Genomic DNA, 26,404 nt, shown 5'->3' with positions numbered 1-26,404 from the left:
TCTCCGCGTTGCCTCATTTAGGTCTGTAACACGTGCAATATCACATGGTCTTTCATTTCGCTCAAAGCGTTTCACAATTTCATATTTTTTCTCTATCGACAGAAGCGGACTGGCCATAAGCCTTACGGGGGAAACCACAGTGGGCCGGAGGCCGGTATGATTTTGGCCATAACCCGTAGTATGAGGCCACTATAAATTTTCCCGGGTAAGAATTTTTGACCCAGTCCGCCTCTGTTTATCGATATTGCTTCTTTTTTTTTCTCTCTGAATCTGCAGTGTCTTAGCCAGGACGCTTCCTTTTCACACCTTTTAAGTATTTTACTAATTTTTAGGGAATAAAGCGCAATTACAAAACGAGGAGGCACGTACACATAAACAAAGCTGCGCGTGTGTAGCAACTGAATAAACAACACCGTAAAGGCCGAGATACACTATTAACACCTCACATTTTACTAAAGCACATTTCTGGGGGTTACTACCATAAAACAATAAAAACAATTTCCAGTTGCGTTTCTGCTAGTGGAATCTGTTATAAACTGGTGGTAAACTCCATCTAATTGCATTTGCGATTATATCGATAGCTGGAATAGTGTTGGTTTTTAGGTTATTAAGGTGAAATGTTTCCCCTTCACTGATATAAAACACATAAATACATTTTCAGAATCTTCTTCGTTCCTATCGTGTTGCGTTCAGTTGGGGTGATTCCGCATTCGACTGCCATTTCTTGTAAACACAAAGGCGAATCGTGTATAAGCGAATTCGGTTCGTGTTATATAAGATAACGTTCCCCTATTTATAAATCATGTATGATCGAATTCGTGTAATGCAAACACGTGTTATACGAGGACGGACTGTACAAGGGAATAATCACCTCCTTATCCCTGCTAGAAAAATTCCTATATATCATTGACAATACACCATGAGCTACTCTTGCCACCCGTCTGCACTGCTCAGAAAACTTCATATCTGCCTGCACAACCACCCCCAGGTTCCTTTCATTCTCTACCACTGTCAGTGTAGTACCACAGAGTTGATACGTTGCTCTGGGGCTGCTGTTTCCCATATGTAGTACTTTACATTTGTCAATGTTAAACTTCATTTGCCACCTCTCAGCCCATCTGCTCAACCTTTCCAGATCCTGTTGCAGTAGCATAGTGTCAGTAGTGTCCTTGACAACCCTGCCAACCTTCGTATCGTCTGCAAACTTGGACATTAAGCTTGATATACCATCATCAATATCATTTATAAATACAGAAAACAATAATGGACCCAATACTGAACCCTGAGGGACTCCACTAATAACATTAGTCCACGATGAGCAGTGTCCATTGATTACCACTCTGTCTTCTCCCCCTCAACCACCCCTTTATCCATAGCAGCAATTTGCCTCCAATGCCACACTGCTCCAATTTGTGCAGCAGTCTTCCATGTGCAACAGTATCAAAAGCCTTTCTAAGATCCAAGTATTTATCTTCAAGGGGGGGGGGGGACAAGGTATTCTTGTATTGATTGCGGCCTCCAGGGTTACCCCTATATACCGCTGTAGCATCTGTAGGTTATTTATAGCCGGCAAGTGTGTGTAAGTGTGTGTGTGTGTGTGTGTGTGTGTGTAAGTATATATGTGTGTTGTGATGGTTGTTGTTTGCCGGCCCTGGAGTCTTAGCAGCCGGGAGGCAGGGAGCAAGCTACCTGCGTCCCGACTCCCGTCCCTAGCCACGTGGAGGCGCTCCAGGAACTATCTAAATTACACTTAGTGGGATTCCAACAAGTGGAATCCCGGTAGTATTTATCTTCAACAATTTTTTCTCCTCCACTTTACTCTCAGTTATTACAAGATTCTCTAGCTTACTGCCAGAGTTGGATACACCTCTGGCATTCCCCTCGCAAAATAACTCCTGATGTATGAATGTCGATGCAAAATATTCATTCAGTTTGTTAGCTACCTGAGCAGGATCATCAACAGTTGACCCATCGATATCAAGATCGATATCACTTAAATAGAAACGGAGCAAGAATATTTGCTGATGCTATTGAAGCAGTGTTAGGTGGGTCAGAAAACTGCTAGCTTGGTAGGGGGGATTCACAGACTAAACGTTCAACAGTAGTCACAGGCAGAGGTGAAAAGTGATTCTCATACTGCTTCTATTGGAATGAGCAGCAGCTTAGAGAGCAAGATACTGGAGATTTCAAGAACTACTGGGAGTCAGCATGGAACAAGTAAATACATGGGCTGTGTTGGGGTTATGAAGAGTAAGAACAGATGCATGTATACTTGAATGTACACCAATGCTAGAAGCATAATAAATAAATTTGATGTGCTGGCCTAGACATGAAAGGCAGATATCGTTGGGATATCAGAGACATGGTGGCACATATATATAAGCAGTGTAGAATTGGAATTTGGGGAGTACAATGGGTACAGAAAGGATAAACAGCGTCGGAAGGGTTATGCTGTTAGTTAAGAAACATATGATCTAAGGAAGTGCATCCAGTTGACATTAGTAGGCAGTGCAATGTTGAGTCAGTTGGGTGTGACATAAGCACTGGGAAAGGGAAAATGAGTAGAAGTGTGTTATATGCCTAATGACTGAAGAGTACAACGAACAATGGTTGCATGGCAATAAATGTACACTGCTCTACGTGGACTAATGTTATTAGTGGAGTCCCCCAGGGTTCGGTGCTGGCGCCATTGTTGTTTTGTGTATTTATCAATATCGATGAAGGTATATCAGGCTATGTATATCTTAGTGCACTTGCATCATTTATACACAGCCAATTATAGATTAGCAAATTTTCAATAGCGGCATCGTTTAAGTCTCATATTGTGAATACTTTCATGACGAGTTGCCATGACATTGCACTACTTCAAATAAGTAACGCTTCACCCGAAGGAGAAGACTGTTGTTACTTATTCTCAGTGGATACCACCACCCAGACGGCACCATTTCAGGGCTATTTAGCCCTTCTTCGGTGGGTGGGTAGGTAGGTATACCCAAGTGATGTAATGATGACAAAACAGTGCAATGTCATGGCAACTCATCGTGAAGGTATTCACAATATGAGATGTAACTTAAACGATGCCGCTATTGCAAATTTGCTAATCTATAATTGGCTGTGTATAAATGATGCAAGTGTACTAAGATATACATAGTCTAACTCTTTCGCAGCTTGAGGAATAAGCCCTTAATCCATTAGAGGTATATCAGGCTTAACATCCAAATTTCCAGATGATACAAAGGTTGGCAGAGTTGTTAATGACAGTATGCTACAGCAACAGGATCTAGAAAGGTTAGGTGGATGGGCTGAGAAGTGGCAACTGAAGTTTAACATTGACAAATGCAAAGTACTGCGTATGGGTAGCAGTAACCCAAGAGAAACATACCAACTGTGTGGTACTGCCCTCAGGGAAGTGGAGAATGAAAAAGACCTGGGGGGGGGGGGGGGTATTTCAAAAGCTACAAATGATAAAGGCTTAGTGAGAAAGGCCGTGAGCTAGGTTTGGCATGCCAAACAGTTAGCACAGTAGTAAACTCAAAGGAGAAGTTCTTGAAAGAAATCAAAAGTGCTACTCCAGTGAACATGAAAGCAAGACAGCCTTATTGCCGATATGGAGAAAGTTTTAGTGGCCTAGATGGAAGATCAAACTAGCCACAACGTTCCTTTAAGCCAAGGCTTAATTTCAATTCTATGAAGGCTGAGAGAGGTGAGGCAGTTGCAGAAGAGGCTTGAAGGTAGCAGAGGTTGGTTCATGAGGTTTAAGGAAAGACACCATCTCCACAACATAAAAGTGCACGTGAAGCAGCTAGTGTTGATGTAGAAGCTGCAGAAAACTATCCAGATGAATTGACGCCCGCTTTAAATGATATGTGAAAATTGGAAGAATATTTTCCAGTTAGCAAAATAAAAATAAATTTACGGTTGGGTACATAGCTTAATTAACATGTACTGTAATATGTACATACTAACTACATACTAATTGATATTTCTGTTAACTGCCTTTTAGTTGTAAAATTTAAAACAGTAAAAATGATAAGCAATTAATAACAAAGAGCACGAGACACACAAGTTGCAATAAACATGATACAGAGTAATGAGTTTCTGAAAACTTATTTATGTTTTTTTATATGACTGACTGAATATTTCATGGAAGGGGAAACATTTCACCACAATAACATAAAAACCCACAGAATTCCAGCTGTCGGTTCTATAGCAAATGCAAGATGATCGAGTTTACTACCCGTTTATAATTGATTACACTAATAGAAAATACCAATAAACCGGAAATGTGCTTTAGAAAAATATCACGAAGGCGATAACAACTAGTGAGTCAACAGCAGAGATTCACAAAAACAAATGGGAACGCCAAAAATTACATCTAACATAATAGCAGGGTTTTCCCAGTACAAAAGCTCAAAAATAGTAATAACTGAACAAATGTATTACAAGCTGTGATACTTATGTGAGATAATGAATTGTCATGTAATTTTCTTCCTCTTCTTCACTGCTAAACACAATCTCTTCTGCAGCATCTAGATTTTGTGCACTTTCTACTCTCTTTAAAAGTCACGAACTGCACTCTTCGAATTCACAATTATTTTTTAGTCTCAAACAAGCAGAAGTTCAATAGCACAGAACCTAGCCCAGGGATCTTCCAACAAAATACAGTGGAACAGGCTTTAAATAATACTTAAAAATTGCAAGAATATTTTCCAGTTAGGAAAATAAATTTACACATACATACACAGCTTAATTAATACATTGTAATATTTACACACTAATTGATATTTCTGTTCACTAAATTTTTTTTTTTTTTTGTTGTAAAATTAAGACAGTAAAAATCAAGTAATTGCAATAAAACAGTAAAAATCAAGTAATTGCAATAAAACAGTAAAAATCAAGTAATTGCAATGGGATGATAATTCAATTGGAGGGATTTGTCACTTTTTAGGAACTGGCTGGATATGAGCAAATTTCCAAGCAGAAGGAAAAACACCTGTAGAATAAGAAAGTGAAAAAAAGACAGCAAAGAACAGGAGTAAGTTCAGGAACTCAGGTTTTGAGAACAAGTGGAGAAATACACCAGGACCAGGAGCTTTCTTAGCATCGATTCGTCAAAATCCTTTGATGGAAGACCACAGGAGGCATTGATTGCAGTGTGTTGGGAATGGTGGGAGGTGTTTTACCAAGACCATTAATATGAGTTGGAAGAAAAATGGGATGCTAGCAGGTCAGCTTTATCCTTGGCTGAAGTGACAACAGAACTATCTGGTTTTGACAGATGCGGGAGCAGAGTTGGGCAAACGTTGCGGCCAACAGCCAAGTATTATACCCTTGGCCTGCTCGAAATCTAGTTTGAACTGCTTAATAACTGCTTTACAACTGTTGGGAACTCTGGTGTAGGCAGAAAATGAAACCGAAGAATTGGAAACAAGCCAATCATGATATACAACATTCTTCTCTTGAACAGCCTTAGCACATTTATTGGAAAAACCAAGGTTTAGATAAAGAACGATATTTTAGGTTGGAATAAAGATTCATTTTATAATCTGTGAACAGTACTAGGGAATTCGTTGGGACTGCTCTCGATGGATGTTTCATCCGCAATTTCATTTCACTGACACAATCTGAACAAACGCTGACATCAAAAGTTATGAAACGGTAATCCGACCAAAGAAAGAAGAAAACTCACAGGTCTTCCCATTTTGCATTCTTGTAATGCCAAACAACACTAGGTTGGGAATAGCCATGAGATAAAGGCTCCATTAGAGAAGAGACCATCACTATCACTAAGTTGTGACCTGAGGTGCCTTGGTTTTATCCAATATAATTCAATGAGCTTAATCTGCAACCCATTCATGCAGGCAACTTTAACTGTTATTTTCCCCCCTACCAAAGTTTAAAACTAGCACATGACAAAATACATTGCTACAATGGCTTTTTAAAATATCCATTTTTTGTAGTTTTTGATTTTTCTGTATTGATTTATTATGACATTCACAGTCAACTTCTGACACTTTCAAAACATGGAGGATAACTGTAAGCAGAAGAAATTTTCTTGGCCACAATAGAACCCCCCCCCCCCTACATTTTTAAAAATAAAAAAAAATTAAGAAAGCAAGAGACTTTTCACGGCCGGCCTATACTGCCCAGCAAACGAACTTCCACAGACAACACATGTATTTTATATTGAAATACAATCATTATAGTTATTGATGATCTTGAAAAACACCACTTACTACTATTCCCAGTAAACTCCATTCAACGCCTCCTGTGGTTTACCGTCAAAAGATTTTTGAACAGTGTTGATGCTAAGAAAGTTCCAAGGTGCTGATAGTATTTCTCCACTTGTTCTCAAAACCTGTGCTCACTCCTGTTTTGTGTTGCCTTTTTATGCTTTCTTATTCCACTGTTGTTTCTCTTCAGCTTGGAAATTTGCTTATATCCAGCGAGTTTCTAAAAAATGTGACAAATCCCTCCCATACTATTATTGTCCCAATGCACTTATTTCTACTCTTTCTAAAGTAATGGAAAAATCCATTAACCACAAAATCCTAAACTACCTAGAAACCTTCTATCTGATCAATGATTGCCAGTATGGATTTTGTCAGTTTTGATCCACTGGTGATAAACTGGCTTATGTTACCCACCTATGGACAAATTCAATGGAAAGAACAATTGTTGCTGTAATTCAATCAGTTGTCCTTTCCATTGACATTTCAAAGGCTTTTAATCGTGTTTAGCATAAAGGTTTTCTAAACAAGCTTTCATCTTATGATTTGGTAATCACCGACTGTTTCTGGTAACAGATAACTGTTTTCTAGCTTCTCCTCTGATGCTATATAACAGGGGTTGCCAACTTAATTTGTGATGTGATCTACTTTTTTCCTTCAAAATGCATTGCAACAATCTACCATCTCAAGAATTTCATTGCACATGGTTAAAAAAGTTAATCAACACACATTGAAAAATATTGTTTATAAATTTTAAAATTAAATACAATTCAGAATTCTTATTTTAAATTCATACGTATTTAAATTTTTAATTTATTTGAAGTTTGTGTCTTCATGTCATCTGCCAAGCTTTCAAAATCGGGGATATACTGTGATAAGGCCAAAGTAAAGAATCTTCTGTATGCAAGTCCGTAAGAGTAGAGTAGAGGGATTCTTCGTCTTTGTTTCAACACTTTTAGTATTATATCTTTTGCTGGTTAACACTCGTTGGTGGATGATATAGCGGTTATTCAAAAAATCTGGGAATTCATCATTCTTTTGGCACAATGCAATGAATCCGTTAAGATTCCCCATCATTGCTTTAGCTCCATCTGTTGTTATTGATACGAGAAGCTTAAATAGTGGTACTTTAATTTTTTCAATAAAATTTTTGAATGTGTTAAATATATCAAGATCTATTTCTTTCTTTTAACGAAACCACACCCAGCAGTTCTTCTCTAGTGGCAGAATCATCGAAACCCATACAAATAAAAATGAGCAATTGAGCTGTATCATTGACGTCTGTTGAGTCACCCAGTAAAGAAAAGTACACACAATTAGCAATACAAGCACGCAATTGCTCTCGCTTGCATTTTTCGATGCGTTGCATCACAGTATTTCGAGATAATTGCAGATCTTGAAGAGCATTTTTAATTTCATTTTTGTTCTTAAAATTTTCAAAAAGAAAATCTGCTATTTCTAAATATGCATCTTTGATGAACTGACCATCAGAAAATGGTTTGCATTTTTTCCCAAGATGACTCACTTTAAATGATGCTACAGTTACTGCTTTAGGTTGTAATTTAGGTGTCACGAAGAAATTCTGTTGGCAAATAATCTGGATTTAAGTTCTTTTAATTTATTTTTTCTAAGGTCATCATTAGGCAGAAAATCTCATTGGTATTTACCATGGAGTACATGCCTTTCTAAATTGCATTTTTGCGTCTAGCCACAGAACCATTGCAAAGCAAACATTTTTCTTTTATCATTGCAAAAAAGTATTCTAGTTCCCACTATTGATGAAAATGATACGTTTTACTATTTTTCGTAGCATTCATTTTAAATCAAAGGGTATTAAATTAATGTATAAGTACTGTCCAGTTATTAATATCAAGTAAGCTAAATAAGAACTCGACACATACACTATGCTCTCCACAACATAACCGCGGGAATTTTCACAATACAAGCCTAGCGACTGCGCAGTGACAGAATAGTCATGCAGTTCACCGGATTTGTAATAAGAATATGCAGGGGGGCACATGTTTAGATTTTTACTATTCTGTTTTTATATATATTTAAAATTTGTTGTGACCGACCGAAATTAAAGCCACGATCGACTGGTAGATTGCAATCGCAATGTTGGCTACCCCTGCTATATAAGATTGCTTTCTTACGTCATTTGCCATTTCTACTACTAATGTTGCCCAAAGTTTAGTTCTTTCTCCCACTCTTTTACTCTTGTATATTAATGACTTTTCTCCATTTACTACAAAATCCTGTCCATAGTTTTGCTGATGATAGCATATTGCATTCCATCTTCCTGTTTGAGAAATCCTTTTGTGCACAAACAACTTCAACTTCTCAAATATTCACTACAAATTCCTTAAACTCTGATATCCAAGTAATTCTCCAGTGCAGCAAAGATGACTTAGTTAATTTCAATCCATCTAAAATTTAGTCCTGTCATATATCTCGTAAAAAGAATTCTTCTGCTCCTATGCTTATCTTCAGCAAAATACAGATTTCTAGACAAGATCGTATACAGGGTGTCTCAAAAATATTAGTACAAACGTTTAGGAGAGGTAGGTAACATCTAAAGGAATGTGAATCGCATAGGAACCCATAACCAGAAAGTAGTAGAGGCACAAGAAGCAGAAATGACACAAGACAGTAATTAGTGGCAAAACATTATTTGACATAATATTAACAATGGAGTATGACATGGATGCATTTCATGATGTTACAACAGATGCTCGAAGGTTCCACCATGAGATGTGATGCATGCGTGACACCGATGCAGCATGGATTGGCAGACGCGGTCGAACACACCTGGAGTTTCTTTGACAGTAGCAGCAGCGCAGACAAGTCTCGCCACGAGATCCATTTCCGTCTCCACAGGCGATTCATACACGACAGATTTGAGGGCCCACCCCCAACAGAAAGAAATCAAGACTCGATAAATCAAGTGAGCGTGGGGGCCAGGCAACGGGTCTACCACGGCCAATCCATCGACGCCCAAAACGCCTGTTCAAATGGTCACAAACACACCTTCCATAACAGGTAGGCGCCCCGTCATGCTGAAACCAAATGTTGCGTCTCACATTTGCTGGAACATCGTAAAGTAACCAAGGTAGAACTTGTTCAAGAAAGATACGATATTTAGCGGAGTTTATGTGGGATGGTAATAGGTATGGGCCGACTAAGCAGTCACAGACCATACCTGCCATTTATTGCAAAGCGATGTTGTGCCACATGGGGGCGCACACCGTGTGGGTTGTCGTGAGCCCACACATGAGCATTGTGCTGATTGAATAAGCCTTCTCGAGTGAAATTAGCCTCATCCATGACCTAAACACAGGCTGGAAAATTCAAGTCTTGAACACTTTCTTGGAGAAACCACTATGCAAAAGCCACATGTGCAGAATGATCTTGGGGGAGCAGTAACTGAACCCTTTGGAGATGAAAGGAATCGTCATGTCAGACATGCTGTACACTGCAACGAGACACTCCTAAGGCAGAGGCAACGGCATGTGTGCTGGTAGTAGGATTATTCTGGACGCAGTCAACACACTTTCTTCCATGGTGGGAGTTCGCATTGAACATGGTCTGCCCGCACTACTCCTGTTACCTCTAAATGACCCATAATTGCACAAATTTTGATGCACACGTGCAAACAAACGGTGGTCCGGTACATGTCTGTCTGGGAAGTGTTCTCCGTAAATTCGTTGAGCGGCTCGTCCATTGCCCTCTGCTAATCCATACACTAGGTGCATGTCTGCCAGCTCGCAGTTCGTATATCGATGCATGCTCTTTGTGCGGCGACTACTGCTTGAATGAGTAAACCAGAAATTTTCCCTCTTGCGAATTGATGAACAGTGCCGTGTACTGACTTACAGTGACGTTTCCAGTTATGGGTTCCTATGTGATTCACATTCCTTTAGATGTTACCTACCTCTCCTAAACGTTTGTACCAATATTTTTGAGACACCCTGTATATCTATTAATGGATTATTCTAATTTCTAATCACCCTCATCACAAGCACATCACAAATACTTGTTTGTTATTTGGTTTTTAGGAGCATAAGCAACTAAGGCCATATTGCTCCAGGGATATGCGGTGGTCATCCCCTGACCTTTCCGCATCCTCCATATTTGGTGTTCGTGGGCTCGAACCCCGGTCTAATCAAGAAGCGTGTGCTACGCACTGCTGCTCCTGCCCATCACAAATACTTCTTTTTCCTTATCTAAAAAGTAGATTTTTCTTTTGCTCTCAGCATTACTCTTCTACTAAGCTCTACTTCTACTAACTGTACAAATCTGAAATCTGCCCTACCACAGAATATTGTTCCTAGATCTAGGCAGGGCATCCATAACCTCTTCCAGGACTCTTTAGCCTTCAGGTAAATTAATGATCCACCTCTTACAAAGTCTCTCCACTGTCTCACAGAAGTTCTGTTTTATGCCTTTTCAAATATAGAAAATTCCATGGGCACTATTCTTCTGAATTGGCTTATATAATCCCCCCTCTTCCAAACTGGTCTGAACACATGCTGCAATCAATCAATTTGCTTTTACTTTCCAATTTTTCTTCTTTCTCATTTACTCCTTCAACTTCTGTTTTCTGGAACAATCCCCCTTTAACATATTTCCTGAAAATGATAATCTAAAGAAATTCAAGGCTAATGTCAACAGATATCCCCTTAATCTTCTCAACCCTCAAACCATGCACAATACTACTGGTTCTAATATCTTTCCTGTTTGAGATTTTCATTAAACAAAAAATACAGTATGTTTACAAACATTGATTTATCTGTGATTTTTAGGTCTCTGGATTCATATCATCTGATTATAACTGCAAGAAAGATACTGTTACAGATTTTAGCCTCTTCAGAAATATCAATTTAAAGTTTTGTTCATAACAATGGTGCTGCTGTTGGTACTTGACTGTCAGCAGCATTTCTGAAACACTACCCAAAAGATCTGAACTAAGCCCTCCCCGCTTTCCTAAATGTCCTCTCACACTCATCACTGTGATGAAGAACTACTGAGATGTTATATACTTCAAGTTTCCGGTTGCACGTAGAACAGACAATTTGTGTACTCAAGACCTGCTAGCTGGTCTCAACTACACAAGTTCTGTCCAACATGTCTCATATCAAGTTGAGACTATAGGGTTCCCCATAATGCTTTTTTATACTTCCTTGTACATTGTCAGTTCACCAACTAAAGACCACTGCACATCAATCTTTATAGCTACTGGTAGGTCACTTTATAGTACTGATAGTGCAAAAACAACTACTGCTTCATGTATTTCTTTGTCTACAGTGATACTGAAAACATGGCCACAAATTTGTTTTATCTTAGTATTCATAAGGACATCGGTTTACAATGGATACAACGCATCATGTAGTATTCTGCAGAAATAAAAAGTACTTCCTCAATGAACCAAAGAAACATCTCATGACCTTGCAGTAGAAATGATTAGTAGTAGTACTGGCAAATAATGCAAAAAACAAAGCTTATATTAAAAGGAGGAAAAGATACCATAATTATTATAAGCCAGTTTAATGCACTCGGTGTTGGTAGATTCCTCTCATCAACTGGTGCAATACCACCACTTTGCTTACTGGAGGCTTGAAGTGGTGGAACCCATGTTTAGTCTCCAGAGCTAAGTTCAGGTCAACCCTTCCCCATCTCTTCCATCATGCAGTATGACTGATGACTTTTGAGGTTATGATGAACATCATGGCAAGATCTAATCTTCCTTACATTTCAAGGGTACAGCTCTAAAACGGTGTTTGCAGGCTGGCCGCTAGTTAGTACACCTGACCAAACCTATTGATAACTCTTTAGGAGGCTTCCGGATCAGCTAGCATATAATCTTGCTACCACTACCCTGCCAGATAGTGACTGGGGGGAGTCCAAGTAGCATGTATGAGGGGGGGCATTGTCGAGGAAACATTATGTCAAGAATCTGGGTATATTCTTACCATGTGTATGCCATATCCAAAAATTTCATTATTTCATACAGTATGTCCCAATCCCCACCTTTTCTTACTATTGAATACATCATGAATTGTCCAACTAATAGGGTAAGCTTATCTGCAAAAAGATCTAAACCTCTCAAACATTTCCTAGTTCATTTCACAAATATATGTGGTTTCAATTCTTATCTCAACGATGTCCATTTCCACTTGCAGTCTGCCAAATGTACTTTTTCTGACAGAATCTCAGTTATCGGTTGAGTCAACTATTGCTCATCTCAATTGCCCAAGTTATTTGCTGTATGATTCCTTTCGCCTCAAAAGGTGGTACTTGTGCATATGTCCATTCCGATATTCCCTGTTAGAGATTTGGTAATATGGAATCTCCTCTTTTCAATCTTCTCTGGCTTAAAATCTCTCTACCTCATTCTGTAAAATTCATCTGTTGTCTCTACTATTCTCCCAACTCCACTAATCACTTGGACCTCTTTGACTCCTCTCTTTGCAACTTGACTTTCTCCAGTCCAACTTTCCTAACAGTGAGATAATTTTCCTTGGTGATTTTAATGTTCACAACTCCAGCTGGCTCCCGTTTTCTAGTCACACTGACCAACTGCTCGAGAAGCCGAGGCGGCTGCAATTACTAATGACCTTGCACAGATTGTTCATTTACCTACAAGAATACCAGACAATCCTAACCATATAACCAACACGCTTGATCTTTTTCTCACAAACAACCCTTCTAAGTACATGGTCGAAGTGAGAGGTCCTTTAGGCAACTCAGATCACAACTTGCTAATTGTCTCTTTTTCAGCGGAGCCTTTATCTCATGACTATTCCCAACCTTGTGTTGTTTGGCATTACAAGAATGCAAAATGGGATGACCTGCGAGATTTCTTTTCCCTGGTCAGATTACTATTTCAAAACTTCTGATGTCAACATTTGCTCAGATCTTGTCAGTGAAATTATTCTTGCAGGAATGAAATCCTTTATCACACACTCCACTTTAAAATCTCATCCTTTTTCTAAACCTTGGTTTTCCAATAAATGTGCTAAGGCCGTTGAGGAGAAGAATGTTGCATATCGTAATTGGCTTGTTTCCAATTCTTCAGTTTCAATTTCTGCCTACACCAAAGCTCGCAACAATTGTAAAGCAGTTATTAATTAGTCCAAACTAGATTTTGAACAGGCTAAGGGTAGAAAACTTGCTACCTGCCCTAATGGTAGCCAAGCATTCTGGTCTCTTGCCAAAGCTATTGGCCGCAACTTTTACCCATCTCGTCTCCCATCTATGTCAAAACCAGATGGTTCTGTTTTCACTCAGCCAAGGATAAAGCCGACCTGCTAGTATCCCATTTTTCTTCCATCTCATGTATTAATGATATTAGTAAAACACCTCCCACCATTTTCAACACGCTCCATTCAATGCCACCTGTGGTCTTTCGTCAAAATAAAGTCAGGATTTTGACGAATCTTGATGCTAAGAAAGCTCCAGGTCCTGATGGTATTTCTCCACTTGTTCTCCAAATCTGTGGAGAACAAGTGTATTTCTCCACTTGTTCTCCTGAACTTACACCTGTTCTCTACCGCCTTTTTTCACCTTATTCCAAATGTGTTTTTCCTTCTGCTTGGAAATTTGCTCATATACAGCCAATTCCTAAAAAGAGTGACAAATCCCTCCCATCCAATTATAGTCTCATTGCAATTACTTCTACTCTTTCTAAAGTAATGGAGAAATCAATTAACTGCAAACTCTTTCTTAAACTACCTAGAAAACTTCCGTCTGATCAACGATCGCCAGTATGGATTCCATCAGTGTCCATCCACTGGTGATATTCTGGCTTATGTTATGGACTAATTCAATGGAAACGTTCGGTGAAACACAAACAGTTGCTCTTGACATCTCAAAGGCTTTCAATCGTGTTTTTTTTAAAAATTGTATGATGTGAGCAATACATGAAGGAACCAGTTCTTCCCCCGCTTGCTTCGTGTATTGTGGGCGTGAGGTCCAACCAGAGTACGGCACCATCGTAATATCCAAGAGAAAACTGGATAACCAATTTTCTTATTGGTTATCCAGCTTTCTCTCTGATCACTCACTGAGGGTAGATGGCTCTGTCTTCTAACTTGTCCATTAATGGTGGTGTCCCCCAAGGTTCAGTTCTTTCTCCCGCTCTTTTCCCCTTGTATATTAATGATCTTCTTCCATTGACTGGAAATCCTATCCATAGATTTGCCGATGATAGCACATTGCATTCCACTTTCCATTTTCAAAATCCTTGCCCTGCTCAGTCAGCTTCAACCACTACCAATTCCTTAAATGCTGATCTCCAGGTAATTCCCCAGTGGGGCAAAGACAACTTAGTTGATTTCAATCCTTCTAAAACTCAGTCTTGTCTTATATCTCGCAAAAAGGATTCTACTGCTCCTATGCTTATCTTTGGTGACACTCCAATTTCTAAACAAAATGATATCTCTTTTGGGGATTACCCTGACTTCTAATCTCTCCTGGCACAAGCATATTACAAATATTTCTTACTCTGCATCTAAAAAATTTGGTTTTCTCTTTCGCTCTCGGCATTACTTTTCTTCCAAACAGCTGTTAACATTCTGTACAAATCACAAATCCGCCCTACCATGGAATATTGTTCCCACATCTGGGGCAGTGACCCCAAAACCTCTCTCAGGCTTCTAGATTCCATTCAGAAGAGGGCAGTTAGGTTAATTAATGACTCCTCTCTAACAGTCTCTCCACTCGCTGTCTCACAGACGTACTGTTTCTGCTGCATGCCTTTTCTACAGATACTTTCATGGGCACTGTTCTTCTGAATTGGCTTCTATAAGTCCCACTCTCTCTTTCAAAACAGTTTGAACATGTGCTGTCACTAGCCAACATCCATTTACTGTCCATTTTCAAACTCACGGAACCAACTTTTCATCTTCCTCGTTTATTCATTCAACTGCCATTTTCTGGAACAACCTTCCTTCGTATGTATTTCTTGAAAATTACAGTCTACAGAAGTTCAAGTCTAATATCAACAAATACCTTCTTTTGTGTTCTCAACCTCCAACCCAAGCACAGTACTATAGGTTCTAATACCTCTTGTGTTTGGGATTTTAATTTAAAAAATATATATATATATATATATTATGCAATAGTTATCCTACTAGAGCATCCCTCTGAGCAGATGTAAAATATTACAGTTATATTCATATATAGCATCAGCCAAAAAAAAAAAAAAAAAAAAAAAATTCAGATCACCCTGCAGGTGCCTAGTCCCCAGAAGAATCTGCAGAGCTGAAGCCTTTTTAGGTATCAGCATCCTTTTGCTCCCTTCACCAATCTGATTCCCCTCCTCTGCACCTGATACAGCAGATCTATATCCTTCTTAAAGCGAGGCCTCCAGACCTGTATACAATACGAGATGTGGCCTAACCATGGCTTTGTACAAATGGATAATCCACCTCTTTATCCTTGCTAGGAATGTTTCTGTATATCACTAACAAATCCCTATGAGCTGTTCTGGCAGTATGTCTACACTCCTCAGAGAACTGCATATCTGACTACACAATTACCAGTCTTTTTCATTTTCCACTAACCTGAGTTACCAGACAGTTTGTTACTCTGGGTTACTGTTATCCTTATGAAGTACTTTGCATTTGTCAACATTAAAATTCAACTGCCATTTTTCTCAGCCCATTGACCTAATTTTCCCAGATCTTGTTGCATTAGCTCACCATGATGACTGTTGTCAACCACTGGATCATCTGCAAACATTGACAAAAGTCAGTATCACTAATAAATATTGGAAAGAACAATGGGCCTAGCACTGAATCCAGAAGACTGCACTGATTGATAACATTAGTCCACAAAGAGCAGTGCCCACTCATAACCACTCTGCCTTCTTCCAATTAACCAACCGCTTACCCTAGCAGTAATTTGCCCTTAATGTCAAATGCTCCAGTTTATACAGCAGTCTTTCATGTGCAACAGTATCAAAAGCCTTGTTGAAATCCAATTATATATCAAAATTATTTCCTGCATCCAGTTCCTTGGTCACTGAATCACAGTAACCTATTAGACTGGATTAAGCAATACCACTCCTTAACAAATTCCATGCATTGAATCTGGAATGCAATTATACTGTGACAGCAGTATAATTGCATTCCTGTCCAGATGGTCCTGAACATTACTTCTTTAACCAGTGACTTGATTATTTTTCCTGCAGATGTTAAGCTAACAGGTTGTAATTACTCATGTTGCCTTTTGACTCTTTATGAATCGGGGATACATTCGCACATCTCCAGTCCATTGGAACTTCCCCTGAATCTAAGGATGCTCTAATAATTATGGCTAAGGGTTTGCTTACTTCCTTTAGTATAATTGGATAGATTCAATCTCCCCATGTGCCTTTTTTTATGTCCATCCTCAATTTCTCCTCCACTTTCCTTTCAGTTATCAGTCATTTGGTTCCTCGTTAGAATTTGACAAATTTCTGGCATCCCTTCCCCTAAAGAACTCCTCATGTGTGAACATAGATGCAAAATACCTATTCAATTTGTCTGCAACCTGAGCAGGGTCATCAAGAGTTAACTCACAGACATCAAGTGGCCAATATACTTCAACACATTTCTTCTACTGTTAATATAAGCATAGAAATCTTTGCTATTTTTCTTTGCCAGACTTCTCATAATGTACCTTAGCTTGCCTAACCTCTTTTGTGACTTGATTACAGACTAATTTATACCTACCACAAGCTTCTGAAGCACTTGATAATTTGTATGCATCCCATGCACTTTTCTTCTCTGCCACTTCTCAATAGTTCATCTAACATCCATTTACGTTTAAGCCCTGAACAGCATTTTTACGTTAGCATGAAAAGCCTAGTAGCTTCTATGATTACGTCCCTGAATGCTTCCCATTTAGAATTTGCTCTTTGTAACATCTTCAGTTGGTTCCCACTACATAGAATTTAAAAATTGTCTGAGACACCTGTAATCACTCTTACAAAAGCAAAAACTTTTCCCTTTATCCTTGACAGTAGTCACATCTTGAATTAAATTCCACATTAGTACTGTGATCAGTGCTACCCAGTGGGTCTTTTACCTGTAGGTTCTTAATGCATATAGAATGACTGCTGATAACCAGATAAAGGGTATTGCTTCCTCTCACTGCCTCTCTAACATGCTGCTGTAGAAAACAGTCATCCAATAAATCCACAAAATGTCTTGCTAATGTGTTCATGACCAATACATAAGTTTCAATCAATATCTGGAAGTTAAAATCCCCCATTATGAGTCCAACACACCAAGCTCATCAAGATTCTTGAGGAGTCCTGCCTTAATAAAAAAAGGACATCTGAATAATCAAACACGTCTACAGGAACCAAACAGTTGTAGTTGATGGCAGAAAGACAGAAAACATCAACATTGAAGGCAAGGATGTGTACTCCCCCCCCCCACCAATACCACTTCCTCATATATTCTGTTGGAAGCTGGAGGGCTTCAGATCTGGCTTTAACTTTGTTGTTGGCATTACTGTTTCAGCTCTGGAAAGAGACAAAACAGAGGCAAAAATGGTTGCCTGTCTGCACCAAGTATATTTTATGGTAGGTTTAATTAATGTGTATGATGATGTACAAAAGGACTTATCATTGGGTTATTAATGTTGTTCTGGAATAACAAGCAATTACATGACCTAACATACTGACATTACTTCAATGTGTGGTAACAACTTTTGTGGCTCTGAGATAGCTGCAGCAGAATGCATTCAAGGAAAACTGCAATATATAATGCATTTTATACTGGATTTCTACTATTCTTCTATGCTAATTAATAATTTAGCCAGAGCCCATTTGTGGGAGGGACTATAGCAACCTCCTAACTGTTATGGTGGGGGCAAAATTGTGCCCAATCACAGCCCGAAGGTGTACCTGATTTTAGGATTGAATACACTTCTGCAGGCTACCTTGTTTCTATAGGAAAATGCATTCAGTACACTGACTTAAAGAATGAACTTATAAGAATATAATATCCAAACAGCTACAATAAAATCTCAAAAATTTAGGAATTTTTACAAAATTTAGAGAACAAGCAAAATGTTTCATTGCCTCAAGAAATTGATATTCACATGGTTATAAGATTTCTTCAGCACTATAGGAAGTGACAAGTGTCAGTGCTGTAAGTGATTGCCTGCATAAAAAGGCCACTTCAGTGAAAAAGATAGTGGGGGAGGAGGTCATAGTGTCCATATGAGTTACTTAGCAGGTGCACCATATATAAAGCAGAGCAAAACTGAATGTATGCCCCCCCCCTTTTTTATGGTCATAAAACTTTAGTTTTAACACAATGTAGATAGAAGTAAAACAATACATGAAATATAATAAAATGATATTGTCACTTTCACAGATTAATTTTAAATTAACGTACTTTGGTACTTTTTTTGGCAAGAGCACATCTGCTGAAGGATTAAAGCATTTGACAACACTTTTTAGGATCTGTAGTCTAACGAAGGACCCTTATAATGTCACTCGGTTGTCTGTTCGTCCATCCGTCTCTCACAGCATTGTATCTCTGGAACCACTCAACCTATCGGCTTGACATTTTGCATGTGTTGGCATGTTTTTACATCATGTGGGCCAACAAACAGCATATTGATCGCTGTTGACAAAAATCTGTCTGAGAAATGGGGGTAAAATGTGGGGGGAACAATTTTGGTGACAACCTATAACTTATTATACACCGCTGGAAAGAGCTCAACGAGTAGGTTTAAAATATATTTTTAAAATTAAAAATGCTGGCACCAGACAGGAAAATGTGAGTAATTTGTGTCCCCCACCCCTCTTTTTCCGCTAGTGGAGCTAAAAATTTAAAAATCACATTTATGCTTATCAAGGGAAAACTATTCCGATTGAGATCTATCATTTACTTTTTGTGTTAAAATTAAAAAAACAATTTTTTATTGCACTTCGATAGAGCGCTTCTTTGTACTAAGTAACTCTCCTTTTGGTGACAAAAAGGTTGCTAAATAGTTAATAATTCTATAAAGGTCATTTATAAATTTTGCAAAAAGTATTTTTTAACAATTTTCAAAGCTGGAGTTGTCCTGGCAAGGAGGTACTCAGAGAGCCAGTGTTGAGGTGGCGGTGGTGGGGAGGTGCCTGCACGGCCCTCACCTGCCAGTCGCTTCTCCCCCAAGACTTTAATCACTTCTCCCACACTTGTCACTCACAACAACTGGAAAGAATCAAATAGACAACGTTTCTGTTAGTTCCTAAGTTTCAGGCCAAGACGGGGTACTAGAAACTTTTTTCAACTACATAAAACTCTCTATTTCAGATACTACACTAACGACCGTTTGTGACTACGGACACTTCAACATGAGTGCTTGGCACTCAGAAGTTAAACGATTGATATCTCAAGCTAGCAAAAACAATCACTATATTTTTCTTCCACATAATGTACGAGTAATATTTTTGTAGGATACATCACACACGTGATGCTGCTCAACAGCCAACTCAATTTAACAATTCATAATTCAATGCATTTTATCTTTCTGGCAGTAGATTACAGACTACTTTCTGTGGTCTACCAGTAATGAAAAGAAGCAAAGGCAGGTTAGAGCATTTCCAGAATTTTCTTGCTGGTATTAGAAAAAGCTTCTTTTCTACAAAGCTTTTTCTGATACTAATAACAAATACTGGAAATGCCCTAACCTGTCTTGCATGCATTACTATTACTCACTCACATACTATGCTTTGTGTGTGTGGGGGGGGGGGGAGAAGAAAACCTTAAGGATTTTGGAAGAAACCATTATGACCTAAATCTGAAACCAACTAATTCATGTTGATTAATGGCAGCATGAAGATGCTGATAAGTTACCAGCTATGCCACACATAGCTCAATATGAGAGTAGCAATCAATCTATTGAAGAAGATAGCTCTTCTAGCATTTATATTGTCATTAAAAATTCTCTATTTGTGACTATAAATCTATAAATAGTTTGTGGTGGAGATCGGGAAAGCTGTTTTAGCAATAATTGTGAGAAGCTCAGACTAAAGCTTTTTTTATTAAAAAATTTCCACTATACTTCAAATCTCTGGCCTCTACAGAGTACTGTGTTTCACAAACAATGTGGAGATGGGGGGGAAATCCCTGGTGCCGTTAAATCCTAAATACTCTACACTTTATACAGGGGAAAAAAATACACATACAAAAACCTAGAGTACCCACCTGAAACTCAAGTGAAGAGCTCTAGCCTTTTAATACATATACACCACAAAATATAAACTTCTTAATTTTGAAAAAATAACACCACATAGAATTTATGCACAGATATAATATAAGAGTTGTTACCTGAGATCACTTTTCCCAAACCCACTTGAAATGTAAAAGGCTGCTGACCAGGATCTTTGGTGCTATAAGTAGTTAAATGACATTCTTTTAAGCCCATGTGTTGTATGACATTAATACCAGAATGAAATACAAAATTTAAGTTATTTCTTTTATAACTATATATATACACTTGTATAACACAATAAAAAAGGTGCAGGAAAAATGGAAGAATAAATTTTAAAGTTTTCTTCTATGCACACAAAAAAAAAAAAAAAAAAAAAAAAACTTTCTTTGATGGGCTCCAAAACTCATGTGGCATTATTCTTTATCAATAAAAATAGATTTATGAAACCCCCCTTGTAACAAAGTATATTAATTTCAGTTTATAATCTGGAAGGCTAGGACCACAGGAGATAACATGTATGTTTTATAGCCAATAAATCAACAAAACAGCCAGACCAATTCCAGCTATTCAGCTAATAGCACTTTTAGTAGTAGTGTACCTTAGGAAAGCTTTGTCAAAGTATAACTTTTAATCTATTGGCAGGTGTACAAAACCACATATGCCTGCATACAATACACTTTTGAGAATAATTTTGATCCTTTTCAATAATGACTCCTCATGTGTGAATGTAGATGCAAAATATTCATTTAGTTTGTTAGTTACCTGAGCAGATCATCAACAGTTGAACCATCCATATCAAATGGACTAATCAGATTCGTCCCCGTCCTAAACTTCTCTAATTTGCAATACACTATGAGAAAAAAAAAAAAAAAAAAAAAAACCCTAGAAAGTAATTTCCAAGTAAAAAGAGTGGCTTCAGAGTTAAAATGGGCAGTGGTCAAAATTACCACCCATCTCAACTCCTTACATGACATAGCCAAGTGGCCAGTGTAAGTAGGGCAGTTCACACTTTGAGTTGACTGTAGTTCAAGTCCATGACTGCTAAAAACAAAGTTCTTAAATTCTCTTATCGTCTAAACTCTTCTGGCCTTTATATGGCCCCCTGGAGTATAAATAGAAGATACATAACTGAATTATGACTATGCCGATTATAAAAATGTTCTGTTAATTTGGCACAACCATCAGGTCAGAAGATCTCGCGATTAATCATTTTAACAATGAATACAATTGTTAATTGTTATGCAAGGTGGAGCCACAGTCCACTAAAACATGCTCCTGCAATCTTATCCTAAGCTACTTGGCTATTCCTGCTCACCCAAATATAGCCCCCCCCCCCCAGAAAACAATAGAGATCTTATCTTCCAAAAAATTATGGGGATATGTTCAGAAAAAAAAAAATGCCATTATCACACAACATATAGCTTGTAACGTACTCCCTCCTGTTAAGCCTGGCCAAAATGCAGAGCTTCCATCTTAAGTCCCAGTTTGCAATATTTTCTTAATATTACATTACAATTTGTAAACTCATCTGCAAGTTATTTTTAACCATTAGTTCTCAAGTTCTCACATGGGTTACAACACATCTCTGTTGCATTATTAACCTAGCAATGCTCCCACTACACCTGACACTGTCTGGAAAAAAAAAATTTTTTTTTTTTTTTTTGTCCCTTCTCTTTCCAGTTCTACTTGGACTATACCAATGCTTGACCATTTACTAATGGACTGCATCATATATGAAGTGCAAGTCAAACGTTTCTGGACTGGCCATGTGGAACACTGCCTACATGTAGTATAGGACTGCACCATTAGATAACTGCTGAACCAATTCACTGTGAGTTAGCATAGTGAATTTCATGCCAATAGGATGAAACTTGCCACCTGATGAACAAACAGCATGTGCATAACTTTTCAGTACAATACATGTTTTCAAGGCAGCCAAACTTCAGTTAAGGACATGCGCACTTAGGCCATCCATCAAGTGGCAGTGACGAAAATGTTTTAAAAAAGTGCATAATCAAATCATCCATGAGGGCAGGTGGTGTTTGATTAGCAATATTTGTGCTATTCTAGGCCTATCGTACGCTATGTGCCAAAGCATTTCAATAGAAAATTTAAACATGAGGTGTACTGCTGCAAACTGTGTCCCTTGTTGCTAAGTGGCAAACAGGCCAGAAAGGATAGACGCTTCATTTTCAAGTTCATAACAGGATATGAAAGCTGGGTTTATGATTATGACCAAAAAACAAAGCAGCAGTCATCACAGTGGAAGCCCATCTCCACATAAAAAAAAAAAAAAAAAAAAAGAGCAGCTCAGATTGAATCTCAAGGGCATGATGTTTTCTTTAAACAATAAGGGAATCATTCACCAGGAGTTCCTTCTGCCAAGCCAAATTGTAAATCACCAGTTCTACATTGGGGCACTAAGGTGCTCAAGTAGAAAAAGTCCAGGATTAGATTCACTGTCAGTTCAGCAGTTTTCAGCCAATAAAATGGTGATGGTTCCCCCCCCCCATTCACCAGATCAGACCTGGTCCTCTGTGAATTCTTCCTGTTTCCAACCCAAAAATCCAATTAAAGGGACAAAGATTCAAACACACTGCAAAGGTTCAAGATGGATCACAGAAAGTGCATCATGAAACAAGAGTTAGAGAGAAGCTACAAACAATAGGAAAAGCACCCAGATTGATGTAGAAATTCTGAAATGTAGGATGAAATAAATTCTGGGACTACTGTGAAGGGAACATTGCCAAGTAAATAACATAAGTCTAAATAATGTAATCCCACCTTGTTTGCAATTTATTTTTTAATTAAATTTTGAAAAAAACAAAAAAAAAAATTAATAATAATAAATATATATATATACACACACAGTGAAACTTCTAACGGACATCTCTCTACAACGGAGATTTTCAAATTCCCAAACTCTCCTCTATTGGTTTTAACATGTTTTCAGCTTCTGTATAACGGACATTCTCTGTAACGGACGCAGACAGGCAATCTGCACTGTTTCGTTTAGATTAGCACTTAATTTGATCCCCCATAACGGACAGCAGGCGAGCTCACTGCCCTTTTTCTAGGAACATTTCTTCCACTTATTGCTTCAATCGTGTGTTTATTTTCTATTTCCGATTCTCTGAATTTTATCAAGGTTTACGTCGCGGTTCTAAACCCTTTTTCAAGAATTTTAAGGCACGTGTAAAACTTCTGATGAATTCGGTGTGTGCAGGGGGAGGGGGAGAATTTTGTCGGCCTTTCGTCTTTTGAGTTTTAGTTTTCAGTTTTGTTCAGTGTCATGTGAAGTGCACAATGTCTTCTCGTAAACATTAAAAGATAAAGTCAAACTCATTAATGCATATGATCGGCAAAAAAAATAGTGTTTGCAATCTCGCTGCAAAATTCAAAATCGGGAAGACGCAGGTAAGCGACATCCTAAAGAAAAAAAATGAACTGCTCAAACAATTTTGGCAACATGTAAATTATCAGGTTCAAAAATCATTCCCTAAAACTGTTGGACTTCAGATTGACGATGTTACGTATGAGTGGTTTTGTCGCACACGTGCTAAAAAAATTCCCATTAATGGGCCTATTATTAGGGAAAAGGCTTTGGAGGTTGCGAAATCTATGGGAGTAAATGAGTTCAAAGCTTCTGTGGGATGGCTAGACAAGTTCAAAACTCGGCATAAAATTTCTTGGAAAACCGTAAGTGGTGAAGGTGGATCTGTTGATACTGGGGTTGTAACAGAGTGGACCGTCAAATTGGAAGATTTATGTCGTGATTTTGAAGCAAAGGATATTTACAACTGTGACTAAACAGGGTTGTTTTTTAAAGCTCTTCCTGAAAAACTGAGTCTAAAAAACGAAAAGTGCCAGGGCGGAAAAATTTCTAAGGGACTCTTGACTGTACTATTGTGTACAAATATGCTGGGAGACTTTGAACAACCTCTCGTTATAGGAAAACCACAAAATCCTCGTTGTTTCAAGGGCATAAAGTTGAATCTTTTGAATGTTGACTGGAAGTCTAATAAAAAAGCGTGGATGACACTAGATATCATGAGCGAATGGATAAGTCACTTTAACCAAAACATGATTCGTCAAAACAGAAAAATTATTCTTTTCATGGATAATGCTGCATCTCACCCGCACATTGAATTGTATCATTCAAATTGTTTTTCTGCCACCAAACACATCTGCAGAGTGTCAGCCCTTGGATCAAGGGATAATAAAAAATTTTAAACTTCACTACAGAAAACGTGTTTTAAGACATCTCATTGCAAACATGAATGATGTAACATGTGTGAGTGACCTTGCAAAGAAACTCAGCATCCTAGATGCTGATTCAATGGATTTCCTCTTCAGTAAACGCAATTAGAAAACAAACTGTCGTGAACTGTTTTGTAAAGTCTGGCTTCTCAAACGCAAAAATTGAAGTTGTGAACAGCAATGTGGAGCACCAAGAAGAACAAGAACTTCAACATCTATTGATAATGTACGATACTTCCGCTACAAGTGACCCTGGCTACAAAGATATAGACTCGAACCTCACTACTGAAGATGGTGCTCTAGATATCAACAACATTATCATCGATATTTTTCAAGAAGTTCCTCATGAGGATGAAGAAATGGAAGGTCATTCTGTCGAAGAACATTAACGACGAACCACCGATGAAAATAGAAGCGCTCGTACAAATCAATCGTTTAAAAATGTTTTTCGCCGCTGAAGAAGATACTGAAGGACTTTCGATGGTTTCTTCACTCCAAACAAATGTTGAAAACAAAATTATCAGCCGGAAGAAGGTGCAGAAGAAAATAAGTGATTACTATGTATTTTTCTTAAGATAAAGTCATAATATGCATAGCACAATTGTATGTATATTATTTACAAAAATATTGTGCAAAATCTGTATATAATTTAATTTAATTTTACATTAAACATTTATTCTTTATCTCTTGTGTATGTAATTGTATATTTTTTACAAAAATATTGTCCAAAATCTATATATATTTTAATTTAATTTTACATTAAACATTTAACGATTTTTCTTTCTTTCTTTTTTTTTTCCTCCCTCAGACTTCTTGTTAGCGGACACCTCTCTAACGGACACATTCTCGTTCCCCATGGTTGTCCGTTAAAGGGAAGTTTCACTGTATATAATAATAAATACAATTTTTTTAAAACTTATTTTCAATGAAATAAAACTTATCTATTCATTTAGGCAACAGAAGGGCTGCAAATAAAGAAACAGGCAAATTTTATCTGAAAATTTAGGCATGAGAAAAGTTGTGCCAAGATGGTGCCAAAAATTTCAAATGAATATCAAAGAATGAGGAGACTGCAAGTTTGTGAAGATGTTTTGAAAAACAAAAAGTGAAGATCAAGACTCTGAGTACTGTAATTACTTACGATGAAAGATGGCTGTTCCAGTATAACCCAGGGGAAAAAAAAAAAAAAAAAAAAAAAAACCCTTCCCATTTCACCCATCCAGTCACTGCAAATGTTTGTCAGTTCAGCCTTAAATTTATTTAAGCTATCAACTTCCACAACAGATGGAAGTCTGTTTCAGCAATTAACTAACTACTGACTAGAGGAAAACTTCCCCACATCTATTCTACAACTCTTTTGTCAATTTGAATCTATGTCACCTCAGGTTCTTAATCTGAGCAAATGATGTCCATTTCCACTTGCAGTCTACCAAACCTCATGTACTTTTTCTGACAGAATCTCAGTTATCGGTTGATTCAACTACTGCTCATCTCAATTGCCCAAATTATTCGCTATATGACTCCTTTTGCCTCAAAGGTCATACTTGTGCATATGTCTGTTCCAATATTCCCTGTCAGAACTTGGTAATTTGGAATCTCCTCTTTTCGATCGTCTCTGGCTTAATTTCTCTACCTCATTCTGTCAAATTCATCTGTTGTCTCTACCATTCTCCCAACTCCACTAATCACTTGGAGCTCTTTGACTTCCTCTC

At 38.0% G+C, this 26,404-nt stretch overlaps 1 protein-coding gene across 1 annotated transcript in view; it reads right to left on the bottom strand.

Annotated features, from left to right (window-relative positions):
* LOC150076658 (uncharacterized) overlaps positions 1-26,404 on the bottom strand; it is a 61,571-nt gene that overhangs the window by 17,226 nt on the left and 17,941 nt on the right. Inside the window, exon 2 of the mRNA XM_090386024.1 lies at positions 20,549-20,610. Coding sequence (XP_090242150.1) covers positions 20,549-20,610 — 62 coding nt within the window. The remainder of the gene's footprint in view (positions 1-20,548; positions 20,611-26,404) is intronic.

Source organism: Mastigoproctus giganteus, chromosome 12 (genome assembly GCF_048544385.1).
Source record: "Mastigoproctus giganteus isolate SK-2022 chromosome 12, ASM4854438v1, whole genome shotgun sequence".
In the NCBI taxonomy this organism is placed as follows: domain Eukaryota; kingdom Metazoa; phylum Arthropoda; class Arachnida; order Uropygi; family Thelyphonidae; genus Mastigoproctus; species Mastigoproctus giganteus.
This window is presented reverse-complemented; position numbering and strand designations above follow the sequence as displayed.